The 18,330-nt window shown below is 37.9% G+C and overlaps 4 protein-coding genes across 8 annotated transcripts; 3 read left to right on the top strand and 1 right to left on the bottom strand.

The window, feature by feature from the left end:
- The first annotated feature begins 591 nt into the window (after nt 1-591).
- Nucleotides 592-3,875, top strand: LOC103945053 (pterin-4-alpha-carbinolamine dehydratase 2, mitochondrial). 2 transcript variants are annotated; one of them, XR_007257597.1, is made up of 8 exons: nt 592-710; nt 791-837; nt 1,130-1,233; nt 2,002-2,087; nt 2,181-2,304; nt 2,443-2,511; nt 3,034-3,284; nt 3,420-3,875. XR_007257597.1 is itself a non-coding variant. In XM_048582237.1 (7 exons), exons 1-7 carry the CDS (start codon nt 690-692, stop codon nt 3,120-3,122), a joined length of 540 nt encoding a protein of 179 aa, XP_048438194.1. In that variant the 5' UTR covers nt 592-689; the 3' UTR covers nt 3,123-3,388. The 2 variants fall into 2 exon arrangements, 1 of the variants encoding a protein (XP_048438194.1); XM_048582237.1 differs by lacking the exon at nt 3,420-3,875 and having other exon boundaries at nt 3,034-3,388.
- A 530-nt stretch (nt 3,876-4,405) lies between these two features.
- LOC103945052 (probable methyltransferase At1g29790) lies at nt 4,406-6,878 on the bottom strand. Of its 2 annotated transcripts, none has more exons than XM_048582236.1 (2): nt 5,729-6,878; nt 4,406-4,775 (listed from the first exon to the last, which is right to left on the bottom strand). In XM_048582236.1, the coding sequence occupies exon 1, from the start codon at nt 6,865-6,867 to the stop codon at nt 5,743-5,745; it is 1,125 nt and encodes a 374-aa protein (XP_048438193.1). In that variant the 5' UTR covers nt 6,868-6,878; the 3' UTR covers nt 4,406-4,775; nt 5,729-5,742. The 2 variants fall into 2 exon arrangements, with proteins under 2 accessions (XP_048438193.1, XP_048438192.1); XM_048582235.1 differs by having other exon boundaries at nt 4,406-4,729.
- A 1,999-nt stretch (nt 6,879-8,877) lies between these two features.
- Nucleotides 8,878-11,378, top strand: LOC125476403 (DNA-binding protein DDB_G0278111-like). Its single transcript, XM_048582543.1, has 7 exons — nt 8,878-9,023; nt 10,134-10,199; nt 10,302-10,363; nt 10,450-10,514; nt 10,760-10,851; nt 10,978-11,049; nt 11,160-11,378. The coding sequence occupies exons 1-7, from the start codon at nt 9,021-9,023 to the stop codon at nt 11,196-11,198; spliced, it is 399 nt and encodes a 132-aa protein (XP_048438500.1). The 5' UTR covers nt 8,878-9,020; the 3' UTR covers nt 11,199-11,378.
- A 1,460-nt stretch (nt 11,379-12,838) lies between these two features.
- LOC125476339 (two-pore potassium channel 3-like) lies at nt 12,839-16,818 on the top strand. 3 transcript variants are annotated; one of them, XR_007257595.1, is made up of 3 exons: nt 12,839-14,468; nt 15,609-15,890; nt 16,374-16,818. XR_007257595.1 is itself a non-coding variant. In XM_048582234.1 (2 exons), exons 1-2 carry the CDS (start codon nt 13,324-13,326, stop codon nt 15,751-15,753), a joined length of 1,290 nt encoding a protein of 429 aa, XP_048438191.1. In that variant the 5' UTR covers nt 12,839-13,323; the 3' UTR covers nt 15,754-16,257. The 3 variants fall into 3 exon arrangements, 1 of the variants encoding a protein (XP_048438191.1); XR_007257596.1 differs by having other exon boundaries at nt 16,371-16,818; XM_048582234.1 differs by lacking the exon at nt 16,374-16,818 and having other exon boundaries at nt 15,609-16,257.
- The last annotated feature ends 1,512 nt before the right edge of the window (nt 16,819-18,330 follow it).

The raw sequence follows: 18,330 nt of genomic DNA, 5'->3' as shown, positions 1-18,330 counted from the left end.
ATAATAGGTTGAAAAATAGGTTGAAAAATTGTGTACAGGAGCTGCCACTTCTTGCTTGCTCTCTGAAGTCTGAAAACCTGCAATTTGCTTCATCATTTTTTTGTTTGTTGACTGATTGACCAGTGCATATGTATTTTAGTTGTCTCTTTTTGTTGACTTGGTACCACTAACAAAGACATTTGCATTAAAAAAGATGTGTTGTATGCAACTTTATGTAATCAGTTTTAGAAGATGTATTTGAATGCATAATGATTTGGTGTTCAAATAATTTATTATTAGGAACCGTAAACCGGCAAGAACCGAATCGGAACCGGTGTAGACCGAACCGTGATGTTCTAGTAATAAATTTAAGTGAAACCGCACCGAATCATTTATCCGATTTTTCACTTCAGCCTCTGTTATCTCTCATCTTTTTCTGTCACGTCCTGGTCTTACCGTGAAAGCTTTGCAGGAGTATATTTCGTTTCGATGTACTTTTAAAATGATTAAAAGTTCTTTTAAAAAAAAATTAATTTTTTGTTTGAAAATATTTTTTTTCATTTGAATTTACTTTCATTTTTATTAAAAATTAATTCAAAAAATATTTTCATCAAAAACGCTTTTAATCATTTTACAAACGCATCCAAACTAGCTCTGCCCACCGTTCAAATATCTCCTTTCCTTTCCTTCCGGAGTCCGCAGAAGCATTCATGAGTCGACTGTTGCAGAAGGTATCTATCTCTCTCCTCTCTTTCCTCTCTCTCTCTCTCAGCTTTCCCTTTTGCTGAAATTTTCTCGGGAAAATTTACAGGTACCATTAGCATCTGTGTTTCAAAGCTTCACTGGAACTCATGGACGGTAATTCCCTGCATGCCCTTTTGTTTGATGATAAAAAGAATTGTTATTTTTTTAATCTTCAATTTCATTTTTTTATAATTTCTCGACTTACCCATGTTCGGTTTTTCATCGATCATGTGATTTATTGTGTTGTTTGATGAGAATTCGAGATTTGTAGGTTAAAAGATTGCTGCTTTACCTTCAATTTTCTTGTTTGGAATTTAGAATTCTCGGATTTACTTATAACTTGAACATGCACGCATTCTTGACGTTGGATTGTTCTGTGAAAACAAATTTTGGACTTAAAATACAGTTCCGGTAGCCGAGTGTTTGAGATGGTTCGGAACAATGTCATTGTGGGATTGTCATCCAGTAGAAAATCGATTTCTGGATTTAGAACTTTTTGCACTGGCAAAGGTGCGTCCAGACTTTTCGTCGTTTTTGTAGCTTGATAATCAAATGCAATTTCTCTCGGAACTTCAATTTATGTAACGATTCCTTTCAAGTAATCTTGGAGTGGCCAGCATGCGGTAGAACATCCCGTGACTTTGGTATAATTCTATCGAAGTCATTTAGGCGTCGTTGTTCCATTCGCATCCATTCATGAAATTTTGGACATCAGCTGTATCTGTTTACTTCTCAGGAGTAGAGATATAGCTTGGAAAGACCAATTTTTCTTGTGCGCAAGGCTTAATCCGCATGGCCGAAAACTAAATTATCTACTCACGCCTATAGCCGATTTGTCTGTGATTTATTGCATTGGCCATTCGGAATACTCTTGTCCTGGTTTACAACTTTGAGTTATTGCTTAATTGGTTCAGGACCTTTATGAGTGAAATTTTAAATTTCAAACTATTCCCAGTCCTATTCGGGTTGGGAATGCAAACATTTGTTCAAGTGTCATCTTTGTTTTTTCTGTCTAAAGTGTCATCTCTGTTTTTTCTGTCTATCCTCCATAGTTAGCTTGTATGGTTTCCAGTAAAATATTGAAGCTCGTATTCATTGAAGGGAAGGAACCTGCCTCTCGATTTGCTGGGCTTATCCATGACTGTTATTTTCTTATTTAATATAACTGCCATTGATTATTATTTTTTCTATCGAATTTTCGAAATACTAGTTTTGATAGCTTTGTTTGTAAATGAAGTCTTATTTTTCTTATTTGACGCTGTTTTCTGGCTGCTTTAGATTTGTCAATAAAGAAGTGTGTGTCTTGCGACTCAAAGGATATGCGACCCATGACTGAACAAGCAGCAAATGAATTAATCACAAAGGTTTCTGATTAAATGAATCACCTGCAATATTTATACACACACACACACACACACATGTATGTTTCTCTTGTAAAGCTAATATATTTGGTTCAGGTGGACGGATGGAATTTGGTTCGTGAAGGTGATGCCTTGAGACTGAAACGGTCATGGAAAGTTAAGACCTTCACAAAAGGACTTGAAATGTTTAAGCTCATAGCTGATCTTGCAGAAGCAGAAGGTATTTTTAAGATTGTTTTTGTTTTCTGATGAGTAGCGGTAGCTGTCTGCATGTATGAAGAATGCATTCGAATTTAAATAAGATGGAATGTGTCTGATGTAGATGGAAAACCATAATGTGTAATTGTGTATGTTCTAGGTCATCATCCAGATCTTCATCTAGTTGGATGGAACAATGTAACAGTCGAGATATGGACACATGCGGTTGGTAAGGATTCGCCATTAATTAATTGGTGCTATATATTTATACATGTTTCGTGAATAAGACCAGTATGCATTAGGTAGCCTTGGAGGTCTGAGGTTTTTCTGTCCCCAAGTCTTGATGTATATAATGTTTTGCTTATGAAGTTTTCCTACTACCATTAAAGCTTTAGGAAATAAAAGTATTGTAATTCATGCTTTACCTTGAGGAAAATGGTTTGACGTAGTGTACTTGAAGCTTACTCAATCCAGCTATTTGGCTCAGACTTTTGTTTGTTTTTGGTTCCTGGCGTTCGTGAACCAAATATTTCCTTAAAAAATTGCAGTGTAATTAGATGGAATTGTACCTCACCAAAACTGACCAGCCGAACTCCGAATGTTCCCTATTCTGCACCATTTGCTAATATGTTACAACTAGAGATCGCCTTAATACAACATTGAAAGGTGTTCGATGTACTTGAAGAGCCAGTTCATTTGAAAAGTTCGATGCACATGAGATATAGTTTTTGACGTGATATGCGTTGTGCAGGTGGATTGACCGAGAATGACTTCATACTTGCTGCTAAGATCAATGGAATCAGCATGCAACACCTACTGAGGCGGAAAGCTACCAATTGAACCGTCAAAGCTGTGTGAGAAAATGTTTCCATGGAAAGACATGTTTTCGGGTTTTGTTTGGCATCGTCTTCGGTTTGAAGTGACGCATTGTAGGAGATTACCTGGTTTGATACTGTTTTCTTTTTTCTTTTAGCAAGCGTGCCTGAAGGCAGATACTCGAAGGTACCGTTTTCTTTGTGCTGTGGTGATGCAGATTTCATATTCCAACTTTTTAATTTTGGTTTTATAATTTTGCAAGTTATTATAGCTGTGGGCTGTTTTACCAACTACATGTGTGATGCGTCCAAATCTTGACAGATTAAGATCCACTCGGATCTCTGTGTCAGAAGCTCGCGGACCGAGAGATCCGGACTACTTAATTTCATTCTTACGGCTCTCATTAGCCTATCCAATTGGACTACTTAACAAAAATTCAAACGCTGAAATGGTCAGGATCTCTTTATCTCTTTCTTAAATGGTCCGATATTTTAATTCGCGAGCTCTGGACAAAGAATCCAAAGTGGATCTCATTTTATATCTCGACTGTGACATTTTTCCATCCAACTAGACGAAGACGTGGATGATGACCAGAACCTACCCATTATGGTTTTGCATCTACATCAGACACATTCTATCTTATTTAATATTTCATTAGGTGGGATACTATTTTTTATCATCGCAGAATAGTCATTGTTAAGTCACATTTTTTTAACTATGGATGAGTTCAAACGGTAATTTAGCATTGTACTCGCGAATGTTTGAAGGTGCAGAAAATGAATGAAAATGATTTGAAAACTTTGAGTTTTAATGGTAAGGATAAAATAAAAGGTAAAGTGAATAATATCATGATTGACTTTTTAATGTAAAAATGTAGTTTTTCGTTAAAATTTCTTAAAAATAACTAAAATCAGTTTTAGATCATCAAAAGTGTTTGTGATAGTGTTTGACAGAAAAATTTAAAAGTACTTATAACTTTTTAAAATAAATAATTTGGTAAGTGTTGGGGAATTAAAAGGTACGTATTACCTAAATAAATTTGATTTGTTGGATATTTTCTATGGAGATTGGGGTTGTTAACTTGTACTTTCAATGCCGTAAAACGCATTAAAAGCTATGATCCAAAGATTAAATCGACTAATTATAAAGGTTTAGGGAGTAATCGGCTAGATTTAAAGTTCATGAAGAAAATTGACAGCGCCTTGCAAAGTTCTGGGGAGGGAAGGGGGGAATCAGCGAATATCTTAAAATAAATCCTTCAATAAAACATCAAAAAAGCTTCCTTCTGTCTACTTCATGCATTCATCTAGTCATGCAGATTCATTTATGAAGAATTAATTGGAATAAATATTACAATTTGTCAAGAGTAATCCTACAAAATAACGTTAACTGAGGGTTACCAATGAACACGCTTAATTTTCTGCTTCTCCCTTGGTTCCCTTTTTGAATTTACACCCGGCCTACCATACAAATCTTGTGACGTTCGATGATTGTTTGCATCTGTAACAAGTAGCAAAAGGCGTAACACGCTTCAGATCGGAGAATGTAAATATACCGTTTCGTTGCTCAATGAAGGACGCCCATCTTCTCAGGAGAGGTAATTCGTGAACAGCAAAGATCGGCAGCAATGCCTGCAACCCAAGCACAAAACCCCCATGTCAGTCGGATTGTAAGTTACTGTAAGCACACAAAAATACCAGTTAAAAGTTTCTGTAGTTTGAAGGGAACAAAAATTGAAACCATTCATCAGTTTGAATCACCGTGTAGCAGATAGTGCGATGATCCAATGATCCGATGATCCAACACCACTACCTCCAAGCAATTAGAAAATGTAGTTTATGGTTCACATATGACTAAAAACTACTGCTAACAAGGTTTACCGGGTACCACATCTCCGAAAAATTTACCCAATGTTTGCCGGGTATCACATCTTGGATTATTCATTAGACTAAAGCAAAACCTAGCAAACACATCTGCTATTCATTTACATTCTTTCAACCATCTACTATTGCTTCACTGAAGATTAGTTGCATTGAGTCGATTCATGTGAACTGAGTTTTTCATCCTCTTAGACTTCCTTAAAACTTAAAACCGTGTGCTGGTAAAGAGCAGAACGTATAACCTATTTCCGTTTGGTTTGATTCCCTAGTTTCCCTCAGAAGATAAGTTCTTGTTCCTAAAATGTCCTGTTCGGTGAAGAAACAACCAAAAACCAGCAACTGAAAAAACCCACATTGACAAAAAAATTTGGTACTTGGTGTTCGAAAAGTGTAGTCCATCCCTAGAACACCACATTATTTGATAGCAATACTAACATGACTGGTTCTGGTTCGCGTTAAGATCTCATAGAACTTTGTCCAACAACATGAATCGTCAATTCAGATCAAGCAATGCATGTTGGGGACCAAACAATCATGTTTAGAACACGCAATAATGCACAAAACTTCACAGCAACTAAGATAGCAACGCGATTCTCAATGTACTAATTCGAGTATACTTGATATTCAGCTGACATTGTAGCTACACAGTTACCACCAACAAGTGCTGGATCCAACTAAATACACTTATCAATTTTGACCACAAATTGCAGATTCAATGAACATACTGGGATATAAATAGCACATTAGTACCTCCAATTGCAGCCTCATTTCGAGACGGGTTTTTGGAGCAGAGCAGACAAGTAAACCTCGCCATTCTTCAACCCACCGGAATCGTTCTTACTCGCCGTAGCCCACTTCACCTTCCTGTACTCCAATTTCCCAATCAACGGCCCGAAAACCTTTTCAAGATCCACCCCTTTGCTGAAAAACTGATCCAACCACAAGTACCCTCCTCCCCTCAACACTCTATCCGCATCAAACAGCAAAAACTCCAATGCCGTCACCGGTATCCACCGGTTCACGGCGTGCCCGCACCGCACCAGATCCACCACTCCGTCGAACACCGGCAACCGCTGCTGCAGCGGAGCGTGAATTGGCACCAACCCCCTCAGCGCCACCGCCTCATTGTTGGGGATTCCAAGGTTCATGGTGGTCGTGATAATGGTGACATTGTAGAGCTTCATCCTCGCCGCGAATGTCCCAGTTCCGCCACCGATGTCGATGCCGAGACGGAGGACCGAGTTGGCTGCTTTGGCGATTTGGAAGAGCTGAGGGATCGGGAGGTCGAGCTCCGACTTGTAAGTCATGAAGTTGGACAATTCGTGAGGCATGTCGAAGCCCAAATTTGGGTTTTTGCCGCCGAGGCAGCTGAAGCTTTTGCAGGAATACTTGGCCCACACGACATTGGAGTCAGGAAGCGACGGAGGAAACGGATTCATGGGGAGAGAAGAAGAGGGCTTTGGTGGGGTTCTGGTAAAGCAGCGGCGGCGGGGGAGCGGGTGGCAGCCGCGGAGAATGAGGGACTCGGCGAGGTCGGAGTCCAGCGGACAGAGAGAGAAGGGGGTGTAGGTCATGTACTTGTGGAGGAGATCAGGGTGGTCGTGGCAGGAGGAGGCGATGGGGGAGAGCTGAGAGTAGAGGAGGAGATCCGAGGGGACGGTGGGTTTGGTTGTTTTGGCGGTGGAGGTAGAGGGAGATGGGTGGTGGCGCGTGAGGTGGTTGATGGTGGCGCGTATGGTGTGGAGCTGGTGGAGGAGATGGTCAGGGACTGGCTGGGGAGTTGGTGGTTTTGGGGTTTGGAGAGTAGAGGAGAGGTGGTAGAGTGAGAGTATGTTGGTGGCCACCATAGCCATCAGCAGCAGCAGATTCAGACCCATTGTCACTCCCATTTGCTTCACTCTCTGTTGTTTCTCCAGGGTTTTGATCTCTCTCTCTCTCTCTCCCCCTCTCTCTCTAGATTTCTGGGTTTTTTTTTGGGAAATGGAGAGTGATTGAAATTTTCGGATTTAGCATTTTGAATCTTGTGATTTGTGATGTTCTTACTGATTGTTTGACTTACCAGTGAAGCAAGTGAGCGCTCAGCAGGGTGAGGTGTGATTCGGTATGAACAGCGTATTAGATTTGAGATTTAATTTGGGGATTCTGGACCGTTCGATTGGGACAAGTGTGCGGGTTTCCACTTTCCTAGACATTGCAGATGTTGATTTGTTGGAATCCAACGGCTTGTAAGACATTTTGTAGTAGAAAAAACTGTTTTTTCCTTTTTTTTTTTCAATTATTAGATCATCTCTGACATTTAGAGTAAAATCTAAAATTTTTAACCCATAAATAATTTTTCTACTCCAATTTTTCTGACCTAAAATTTTAATCTAAATTATTAAGTAATGAATTTAGGCTAATCTTTTTTTAACTCAACTTTAAAAAAAAATATATGTAGACTATCCTAAATTAATTTTATGACATTTTGACCTAAAAATATTAAATTCCAATAAATATTGAAAAATTACTAAATCAACACATGAAACTCATGAAACACTATGGAAAAATATAAAACACAATAGAGATTGGAAGAATTGTAAACGGGAAGAAATGCTTTTGGAAGATGGTAGAAAGAAAAATTGGAAGAATTGTAGGAGAAAAGTGAGTTTTGTGTAGACGTTTGAACAAATACATAGGTATTTATAAAGTTGTTGGGTTAATTTTGAGTTAAATAATTTTTTTTAATTATTTTAACCGTTGAATTTAAATTTGGGTGGTAGCTTGAGCTTTTTTTTTTTTTTTTTTTACAGTTAGATTTGATTATATTCAATTTTAGTCATTGGATTCAATAGATATATAAATATAAAACTAAAGAAAAAGGTTTTGCATGTGGACTGTTGGATGAAGTAACGGCCAAGTGATTGTGGCTGCCAGATCATAAAGAGCCATTGGGCCCAATTACCATCAAACATCAAGGCAGACAGCCCTATGTGGGTGGGCCATATTTTCGGAGCTCCACCAAGTTTTTTGGGCTAAATCTTGAAGGGAATTTAAGCTTTTTTTAGTTTTTAACACTCAACCCAATTCTAGAACTGTTGAAGAGAAATGGAGGGGGAATAGAAGGGAAAATTTAGGACTTTTAGAGTTGATCTTATAGATAGGAAACAAGGCACATCAAGAGAGATGATGTAGGGTTTAAAATACGATAATGGGTACGATAAAAACACATGTAACTTTTTATCTCAACAAAAAGTTAATAGCAGTAACGTAATTTTATAAAACAAAATTTTACTTTAAAAAAAAAAAAACAAACAATATTATTTACACTAAGGGCGGTCAACTTAGCCTCACAATGGGCTAGCAATAATGTGATTCAAATTTACTTTTGGCAATAATCAAACCTAAGACCCCTCATTTATAAGTGAAGAAGAATACTATTAAACCGTAGTACTAAGTTGCCCCTCTCCTTCAATTTTAAATTAAAAAGTTTCACACATACTTTGTATGTGCATACATCCGTGCATTTACAATTCATGTGACTGTGTTAATACTTTTAAAAGGTATTTTATTTGCTTGCAGTTTGCGTTTGATACCCGATAAAACAAATCTTGGTTTTTGTTTTTCTTGTGACGGGCATGATACATTTGTTATGATAGAATCCGGATCCTGTTTGTGAAGATTACAAGATCTGTGAATCATATTTGTTCACCGTGCGGTCAAAATTTATTTAAATATTTTTATTTAAAATTAAATGCAAACAATACCTAATAAAAAACTGATAATATAATATACGATAAACGTACACAATTTACGAATCTCTAAGATCCTTATAAAAAAGATGCAGAGAGAATCCTGTAGGGTTATGATATTATATATTGTGTGACTGATTTGAAAATAAAAATATTGCAGTTGATGAATAAATTTTAAAAATTAAACAAAAACGCGACGGTACACACAGTAAACACTATTGTCTGTTGGTTGGTTATAAAAGTGCGTTTAGAATCCGCGTCTGCCTAACGCAAGCTGTTTCGGAGACTCGATCGCTCGTCTGGAACTCGAATCAATGGTAACGTATTCTTTCTCTCTCTGATATATTTTTATTAATTTCATTTCTGCATCTTTTTCGGCTGCTATTTTTAGGTTCAGATATGAAATGTAGTGAGATTAGGGTTTGGGAATTGTCTGTAAATGGTATAGAGTTCTTGTCGATTTTATCTTCGTTCTCAAAATTAGGGTTTGAGTTGAATCATTCACAAGTTTGGATGCTGTTTTGGATGATTTAATTTCGTGCGGGATGGTGATTTTCTTTGGGATTTTGGTGTGCAACTGGCTAAGAAATGAATATTGGGAGTTCAATGTTTACTGAGGAATTGGTGCTGCCTGTACACTTTGATGTTGTGAGAGGAAGAGAGTTGTAGCTGTCAGGGTTATAGGGCATGTCGGCTTTTTACACCGAGCAGGCATAGAGATCAATGGGATTTGAAAACTTCCTTAAACTGTGAAACATGCTCAAAGAGAGTTAGGTATATTGAAGGATATGCATATAAGCATGGCTTTGAACATTCGTGCGGATTGTTTGTATGTCTATTCAAAAGATTTTGTCGACTGTCTTGGTAGTCGTAGGTGTTCCAAACTGTCTGTCTTTTGAACAAGTCGGGAGATTTGCTTCACAAGTTCAACGATTTTTCTTTTGGTTTTTCATTGGCTTCATTGGGCTTCTGGGAATTGGGATGCGAGATGTACTATGCGATGGGGTTTGGGAGGGATGGGGAAAATGGGTTCTGATTTCTCAATCCTCATGTTTCTTTGCTGGTCTAAGAAGGGTTTGTGATATATCACTCAGAAACAGGTTTTATTTTCACAAAGCTATGAGTTCGTAGATTTCATTAAACTCTGTCCAAATGCTGCTATTCAAGTTCTGCACTTTGTAATTGAAATGGGATCCCCATTAAGAATCCCCAGGTATTTACATGTATGTGTGTGTATACTTAGGAAAAGAATCATTTAGGTAGCTGAGTTGGTTTATGGATAGCGAATGGCAGGAACTAAATGCTGTAGCTATACTTTCTGGTATACATATCATCGTGGTTAGCAAAATATTTATATTAAGGGAAGTCTTTCCTCAAGTGTTTTGTTTGCCTGTCGTTTGACTTTTGTTGTTTTTAATCTCTTTTAGGCTGATCCTGAACTGGAAGCAATCAGACAAAGAAGAATGCAGGAGCTTATGGCTCAACATGGTGTAGTAAGCAATCAGCTTCAGTTCATTTGAACATTTTCGCCAAACTCAGTGGTTGCGTTTCGTTGCGATTTTTTGCTGATCTCACTACCTTACATTGATCAACAGGGAGGGTCTGGAGGGCAACAACCAAACCCAGAGCAGCACAAGGCAAATGAAGATGCCAAGAGGTTGGGTTGGGTTTCAGATCAATTTGGACAACGCTTCTCCAAAATGTTCTTATTGATTTGATTAATACATAATGCAATTCATGCAGGGAGGCCGAAGAACGGAGGCAGATGATGCTTAGTCAGATTGTGTCAGGCGAAGCTCGTGAAAGAAGTAAGTTGATACGTCTAACATTTTCATTAGTTAATACGATTATTTTACTTGGTACTCTTTAGAAAATTTCTGATATCAGCACTTCTCCTCTCATGGACTAACCTATTCTTGGTCTAGTGTATTTTGGCACGAGAAGTAGATTGTGTAAAATAAGGACTGAAAGATGATATGTTGGTACTTGGTAGAATTACGTTGGGTTAGCCTTATCTGTTGGTCTAATTCATTTGCTGCTATACATTGTACAGTTGCTAGAATTGCTTTGGTGAAACCTGAGAAGGCAAGGGGTGTTGAAGATGTTATACTGAGAGCTGCTCAAATGGGCCAGATAGTTGAGAAGGTATGGTGTGATACTTCATGTCATGGTCAGCTTTATAGTTTCTGTGCAGGGCTTTTTATTATTTTGAAGTGCATTAACAAGAGTTCGTTTAAACAGAAGCAAATTGCTCATTACTTCATTTTTCAGGTATCTGAGGAGAGACTCATTTCGTTGTTGGAGCAGATCAACAACCAAACAAACAAGCAGACCAAAGTCACTGTAAGTTGTGACCGATAATACTGAATTCTGTTTCTTCTTTTTATAGGTGAAGTTTTACATGAAAAAATATACTGGGGTTTGACACGTCTTTCCGTCACTCATTATTCCAGATTCAGAGGCGTCGGAGCGTCCTTGAGGATGATGATTGATTTTGTATGTTGCAGTTGAGGGCATTTTGTTCTTGGTTGGTTGTATATTAGAAAAAGTACTTTGATTATTGGTTTGTGTAATGTTCAACTCTATCCATGCTTGTAGCCTGTGATTTCGACGTTTTCCGGTAATGTCTTGACGTGCAGATATATCCGTTCAATTTATATTTTTTGGATGCATATACTTTCGAACTGGTAAAGCTTGTGAATCCTTGTCGATGTGAGGTAACATCACACGATATGAGGTGCTCCATGTTGTTTAAGAATGGTTGAATGGGTGCAGTCCTTGCGGGACGTTCTTTGGTTAGAAAAAGGTACTCTGAAAGCCAAATCGGTGGAGACTCATAGTCGTGTATTTTGTGATGAGCTTATTATCGTTGAGAATAAATTTCACATTGTGCTATTTTTCATATCGTCAATTATTTTTACGGTGAAACTCAACTTTTTTATAGTATCAGAGCAGTTTGTTTTACGTGTGAAGTCCAAAACGGTTATACATGCTTCATGTCACTTCATTTGTGTTGTTTATGTGTTGGTTTGAAAATTTGTCACGTGAGGATGCTTTGAGAATGATCCGTTGACAGACATTTAATTTGTGGTCATGGAAGGTTGCAAATTTGATGATAACAAGCTGACAACGATAACCACAAATTTTGTCAAACGGATGAATGATAACCACAAATTTTGTCAAACGGATGAATGTGATGGCGGTAGTTTTATATTCATAATAAATGCTAATGAGACTTTTTCAAAAGTAAAATTATACAATTTATTTTTTTTACGCAATATTTTATAGTATTAGCACGAAAATTAACATTGAAATATGAGATGACAAAAGTCTATAAAGAGTTTCACTTTTAAAAGAGTCTACTTCGTATTTTTCTTTACTCCATCTCTGTAGGACCATCTAGAAGAAGCAATGAAATAATTGATGCTTTCCACCAAAAAAATTTACTTTCAATATCCACTGCCAGTGTCACTTTCATCAAATTATCCAATAATTCAATTCAATTGTTAATGTTTTTTATAGTTGTTTTATGTACAAATTTGTTTTGTGCTTAACTAATTCTGAGGTTCCACCACATGGTCCACCACATCTAATCATGTTACAATGTTGAGTTTGGTTAACTAGAAAACAAATACCATTTAAACAAAATTAGGAAACAAATGCATCACAACTAATTACTCATTATTTACAATCTAATATAAGTTGGACAAATGAAGATGCGAAATTGGTTGCAGCAAGGAGACGATAAACTGTCGTAGCTTGCTTAATTATGCCAACGTTCGACACAACAAATTATTTAAGATGTGTAAGTCAGTAAAATTTATACTAAAAAAATGTCACATGTCGTATATTTGGTGGAAGTTAAATCGTAAAAAGAAGGTGGGCACGAGGATTAGGAATCTCAACACTAACATAGAGATATCAACCTTTTTTTTTTTTTTGTTTACAGAAAATTCTTTCATGTTATGAGCATTGGAAGACATGATTTGATATTTTATTTTGATATCAAAAACCTAAATCATCTAATACTGATAATGTTTAATGTTACGTAAAAGTAAAAATCATTTTTTACATTGCAGTTTATTTTGTCGGAAAACTATATAAATTACTTAAGATTTGACCTTCAAAAATAAATAAACCCCAAAACCATAATGTTTGTGTGTGGTCGAATCGTATTCAACCGAGGTCCCCGAATCTCAGTACGCAACACATGTCGAACTCTGCCTCTCGCTCGCCGTAATCCTGCGACGTTGATTCTCTCACCCATTTAGTTACCCTGCACTTTTTCGCTTAGGCTTTCGCTTCCCCACCTCCCAACAAACCGACCGAATCTATTGAATATTTGACCCAAAGATCCCTGCTTTTCTATCCCATTTTTCCAGACCAGCAAAATAAATCTCCAGTTTCCGGTTTCTCGGTGACGCCAAGAGCGGTTTTCCGGCCGACCCAGAGGGAGAAGAGCCTCTGCTTCCATACGTAGGCAGCCCAAGAGGTGAAAAAAATTGGACGTTGACCCAAGTTCCTTGCAACCCTCCCCACAATACCATTTCTCCCAACCAACCAAGACGGTTTCCGGTTTCCCGGCGGCACCAGAAGCGGTTTTGCTGGCGGAACCAGATGGAGAAAGAGCCATTACTCCCATACGTAGGCAGCCCTAGAAGAAAGCTGTCACCTTTACCGACTCTCTGCCCACTTCCAGAAGAGGATGAAGTCACTGTTCCTTTAACCCCTTCGGAATTCAAAGACCGTATAATCTTTGGCCCTGCGACTGCTTCGACGCAGGATTCTTCTCCTCTTGTCGATGCATTGACTCTGCCTATCAATTCTCCAAGAACTTCAAGACCCCCTTCGTCGTCTTCTCTGTTGGACTCCGTAGCCACAATCTCACAGGACCCACAAACCCAACAGCCACCCCTGCAATCATGGCTCATCGACCCCAATTGCTCATGGACCAAAACCAACCTCCACCGCTCCAAAACAGCTCCTGCCATGGCCGTGATCAACGAGGTGGCGAACCGGCGCTCTGTTCCCAGACCCCAATTCGGTTCACAGTCGATTGTAAGACAAGCTGTTGTACTTCTTGTTATATATCTTGCATTGGGTGTGACTATATATTGGTTTAACCGTGATCATTTCGCTGCGTCGGAGACGCACCCTGTGGTTGATGCATTATACTTTTGTATTGTGACAATGTGCACAATTGGGTATGGAGATATTACGCCTACTACTACTGCAACCAAGTTGTTTTCGATAATGTTTGTGTTGGTGGGGTTTGGATTCATTGATATTTTGCTTAGTGGGATGGTTAGTTATGTGCTTGACTTGCAAGAGACTTATTTGTTGAGGAGCCTTAAGGATGTGGGTGAGAAAAAGGAGTCCTACATATTTGATGTTAAGAAGGGGAGGATGAGGATTAGGATGAAGGTGGGATTGGCGTTGGGAGTTGTGGTTCTTTGTATTGGGATCGGTGTGGGTGTGATGCATTTCGTGGAAAAGCTTGGATGGTTGGATTCGTTTTATCTTTCGGTTATGTCAGTTACCACAGTAGGGTATGGTGACCGGGCTTTCCAGTCTTTGCCAGGACGTATCTTTGCTTCAATTTGGTTGCTTGTGTCGACACTTGCAGTTGCTCGAGCATTTCTGTTTTTGGCTGAGGCTAGGGTGGATAAGCGGCATAGGAGGATGGCGAAGTGGGTTCTTGGTCAGGATATGACTGTTTCTGAGTTTCTTGCTGCTGACATTGACAATAATGGTTTTGTGAGGTATGTGTTATTATTGAGTCTTTTGACATTTTGATCAGTGTTGTGGTTTGAGATTGTTTTTCTTTTGATTATCTATTCTATGAATATACTCATTCGAAACTACCTGTTATAACTAGCTTTTGGATGAGAAGTTATAATAGAGTACCCGCTTATGAAATGAGGCTGTGCACAAACCCCTCCCCATTCTCCTTATCATGTTAGTTCATCCCCCTCTGCGGGTCTTAACAATTTAGCGTTTCACTTGTCTTCAGCACAGTATTCCATTCATATTCTAATTATCGAAATTTGTTGCAAATTTCTTGGGCGTGGGAAAAGGGTTTGTTGTTGTTGTGTATAGAACATTGTTTCTATTCCTTAATTCCTTACGGGATAGTCTCTCTGAACTTTGTCTTGGATCAAACTGTTTATGAGTTGCAACTGGTAATCTGATATCCTGCATAGTCCTTTTGCCTTCACTCCTTTTGGAATTTAATGTATAGCATTTGAAGTTGGCACCTTGGGAACTGACGTTTGATTTAGCATTTTCGAACCCTAATAATGAGTAAAGTAAAAGTTTTGATTCAGTTATCTTTACAAATTAGTGAATGTACTGTTTGGGGTTTCGACCCCCTATCTTACCAAAAATAATAATTAGTCAATGTACTAAACAGTTTAACACTTATGGAACCAAAAATTCTTGGTGATGAAGAGAATATGAGCGCGAGAGTTGATTCAAGTGCCTAGGTTACACCAATTTTGAAGAAGAATAAAAAGAATGGTTGGGTAGTGACCTTTTCAATTGAACGTGCATTGATTATTTAATTCCTTCTAGAAATCTGGAGGTTGAGCAACTTGTATTAGTTGTCCTCAGTGCTCGGCAACAATGTGCTTGAATTTTGGTTTTTCTTATTGACTAGTAGTTTCAATCTTGTTAGCCTAGAATTCTTATCATAGGGAACTTTTGATTATACACAAGCGCTAGTTTTTCTCTGCTGACTTCATTTATATGTAAATTTCTAATCTTAAAAATGTATCTGTCACTGGTGCGGCTTATTTCCGTTTTCTGGTGTCGTTGTCTTATTTCTTTGCTTATTCTGAGTTACAGTAAACTGCAAATAGTCATGTTTACGTTGGCTAATTATATTGGCCTTACATGTGCAGTAAGTCGGAATATGTCATATACAAACTCAAGGAGATGGGAAAGGTATCAGAGAAAGATATTATGCAGATCTGCACCCAATTCGATAGGCTAGACACTGGGAACTGCGGAAAGATAAGCCTTGCTGATCTTATGAGTCGACCTTGATATCCAAGTACCTTTTCGTTACTTTTCATCTTGATAGAGCAACGCAAGCATATACCTTCTCTCTTTAAACATGAAGTATGATAAGCCAGATATTTCACGGAAGTCACAAATGAAGCATGAACTTCGCTGCCATATCGGTTGGTCTCTTGCCCATGCATCCTAAGCATCAAATCAATCTTTCGTACTTTAAACGGTGATGCATGATAACCCTCTCGGATGTATTTCCTGTTTGTATACAACAGTCAACAACTAGTTCAGACTCGTAGGCATATTCCAGGAATACTAGTGATGGGAGAACCTCAGCTGTTTGAGGGTAGTTTCGATTTTATACGAATTGAATGTCAGTATAGACGACTAGCGGTTATCTTGCCGAAATGAATATAAAAGATAAAAGCTCAGAAATCTACAAAATGTTACATTTTGCTTAGAGTTGAGACCCTTTTTTTTGACTGCTTCATAACTGTAAATTAGTACGAATGAATGGAGAAGCACCTTGTTTACGTCTCTCGTAGCTTTCTTTCTCTGTTTTGTTGCATTGAGATCAAGTTGTTGATAACCACAAATATGAACACTTTGCTAGATTGATTTTGTTAAAATGTTGCTTTTTTCTGCATCAGCAGGTCATGAGTTGTAGTGTCAATGAATTGGGTTTGAAACGAATGAATCAAAGGAGTATTGACGGACATAAGCAAGGGGATGACTGGATGAGTGCATAAAGAGAAAACAAGAGCGAAAATTACTATCCGGCACTCATGACTCAAAATAGCCGTTATCCTGCCGCCCCGACAGCATGATTTTTCCGGCTGATAACTTGGTACCAGCCGGTGCATTGTCACCAACACATAACAAAAGTTTGCCCTAAATCTTTAGAAACAAAAGTAAAAAGTTAAATGTGGAAAGGTTATGTTGAAAAATGCCAACATGTGTGTTTGAATGTTGACGGCACACTCTCATTGAAAGTTTTGCTGCCCACGTTTCAACACAAGTACGTATGTTCCATACTTATATTCTTTTTCTTGGAAAGCATGAAAGGCAATCATAAGAAACCCTAGAGTCTTGCATTTTCGACTGTTGATTTACCAATTCTTCTCTCACATCACACACACACACATATACATATACATATACATATACATACATATATATATATATATAAGTGAATTTGAATGCCCAAATCTACAAATGAGGATCCTCTTTGTGAGGATATCCTCCAATCACGTCTGTTTATCGTACATCTTGTGGTTATAGATCATTGTAAATTTTTTTATGTAAAATTGAATATAAATAGTACCTGACGAAAACTAGCCGCATGATGTACGATAAACAGACGTAGTTTGAGGATCTTCGGATCCTCACAAAGTGGATCCGGAGAGGATCCTCATTCCAAATCTGCAAGAAGTATATTCTGCTGTCAACTTGGGTTATGCGGTTTCAAAAGCTTGATCAGCAAAGCAATATCCACTCATAATCACTTGCTGAATTATTAGGGTGATTGAATGGAAAGGAGACCAAGGGAGGGGATTGAGAGTAATCAAACGACTCGCTGATACCAATGTTAGATTCTTGCTTTCCATCTTCCATAATTGAACAGAGAATGATAGTTTCCCAAAATACCAAATACGATTTCATTAACTGCCTTTCTTCTTTTACAAGATACTATTTGTAGTAATCCTCTAACTCTTAACAGCTAGTAACTAACTGTTAATATCTATTGTACATTTGTCACCAGCATGATGATGCCACCTGACATTCTAAAAATAAAGAGAAAACGAGAGTGCAAATTCACTATTTTGCGTTCATAACTCAAAATAGCCATTATTCTGTCACTCGACGGCATGATTTTTCCGGCTTTATAACTGGGTACCAGCCGATGCATTGTCACAAACACAGAACAAAAGTTTGCCCTAAATTTGGAAACAAAAGTAAAGTTAAATGCGACAAAAAGTTATGCTCAAAAAGACCAATGCAGTGTGTGAATTTTGACTGCATACTCTTATTGAAAGTTTTGCTTCCGAATTTCTGCACACCTACGGATGTTCCATGCTTTTCTTCTTTTTCTTGGAAAACATGAAAGGCACTCGTGATAAACCCTAGAGTTGTGCATTTTCGACTCATGAAGCAAATCTGCGAGTGTATTTTGCTGCCAACTTTGATTGTGTCGGTTTCAAAAGCTTGATCAGAAAAGCAATATCCACTCATAAGCTCTTGCGACTTATTAGGGTGATTGAATTGAAAGGAGACCAAGGAGTGGCTATATTGCTTTATTCTTTTTTCCCTTCAAAAAGTTGCTATAAAATTATGAAACTTGTCCTTTTCTTTGAAAGTGTTCGACAGGCTTAGAGCAATGTCCACGAATTCAAAACTATGGAAGAGCACAAGAAGTTTATAGTGCGACTGGTAGCTAGACGTAAGGTCCTGTGTTGTTATTAATTCATGTGTTTAACATTTTTTTATAAAGGAAATCGAATCAAACGATGTATAAATAATTAAAATCACAATTACACTGAGTCTTGGATCAAAACATCCTGAACAATGTCAGGAGGATCCTTAATTCATACTCAAAACGTCCTGAATAAT

This window comes from the organism of the source record quoted next, unplaced genomic scaffold (genome assembly GCF_019419815.1).
Source record: "Pyrus x bretschneideri cultivar Hongxiangsu unplaced genomic scaffold, Pyrus_bretschneideri_v1 Contig19, whole genome shotgun sequence".
Classification (NCBI taxonomy): Eukaryota; Viridiplantae; Streptophyta; class Magnoliopsida; order Rosales; family Rosaceae; genus Pyrus; species Pyrus x bretschneideri.
The sequence above is the reverse complement of the archived record's forward strand: the minus strand, read 5'-3'. Positions and strand labels throughout refer to the sequence as shown.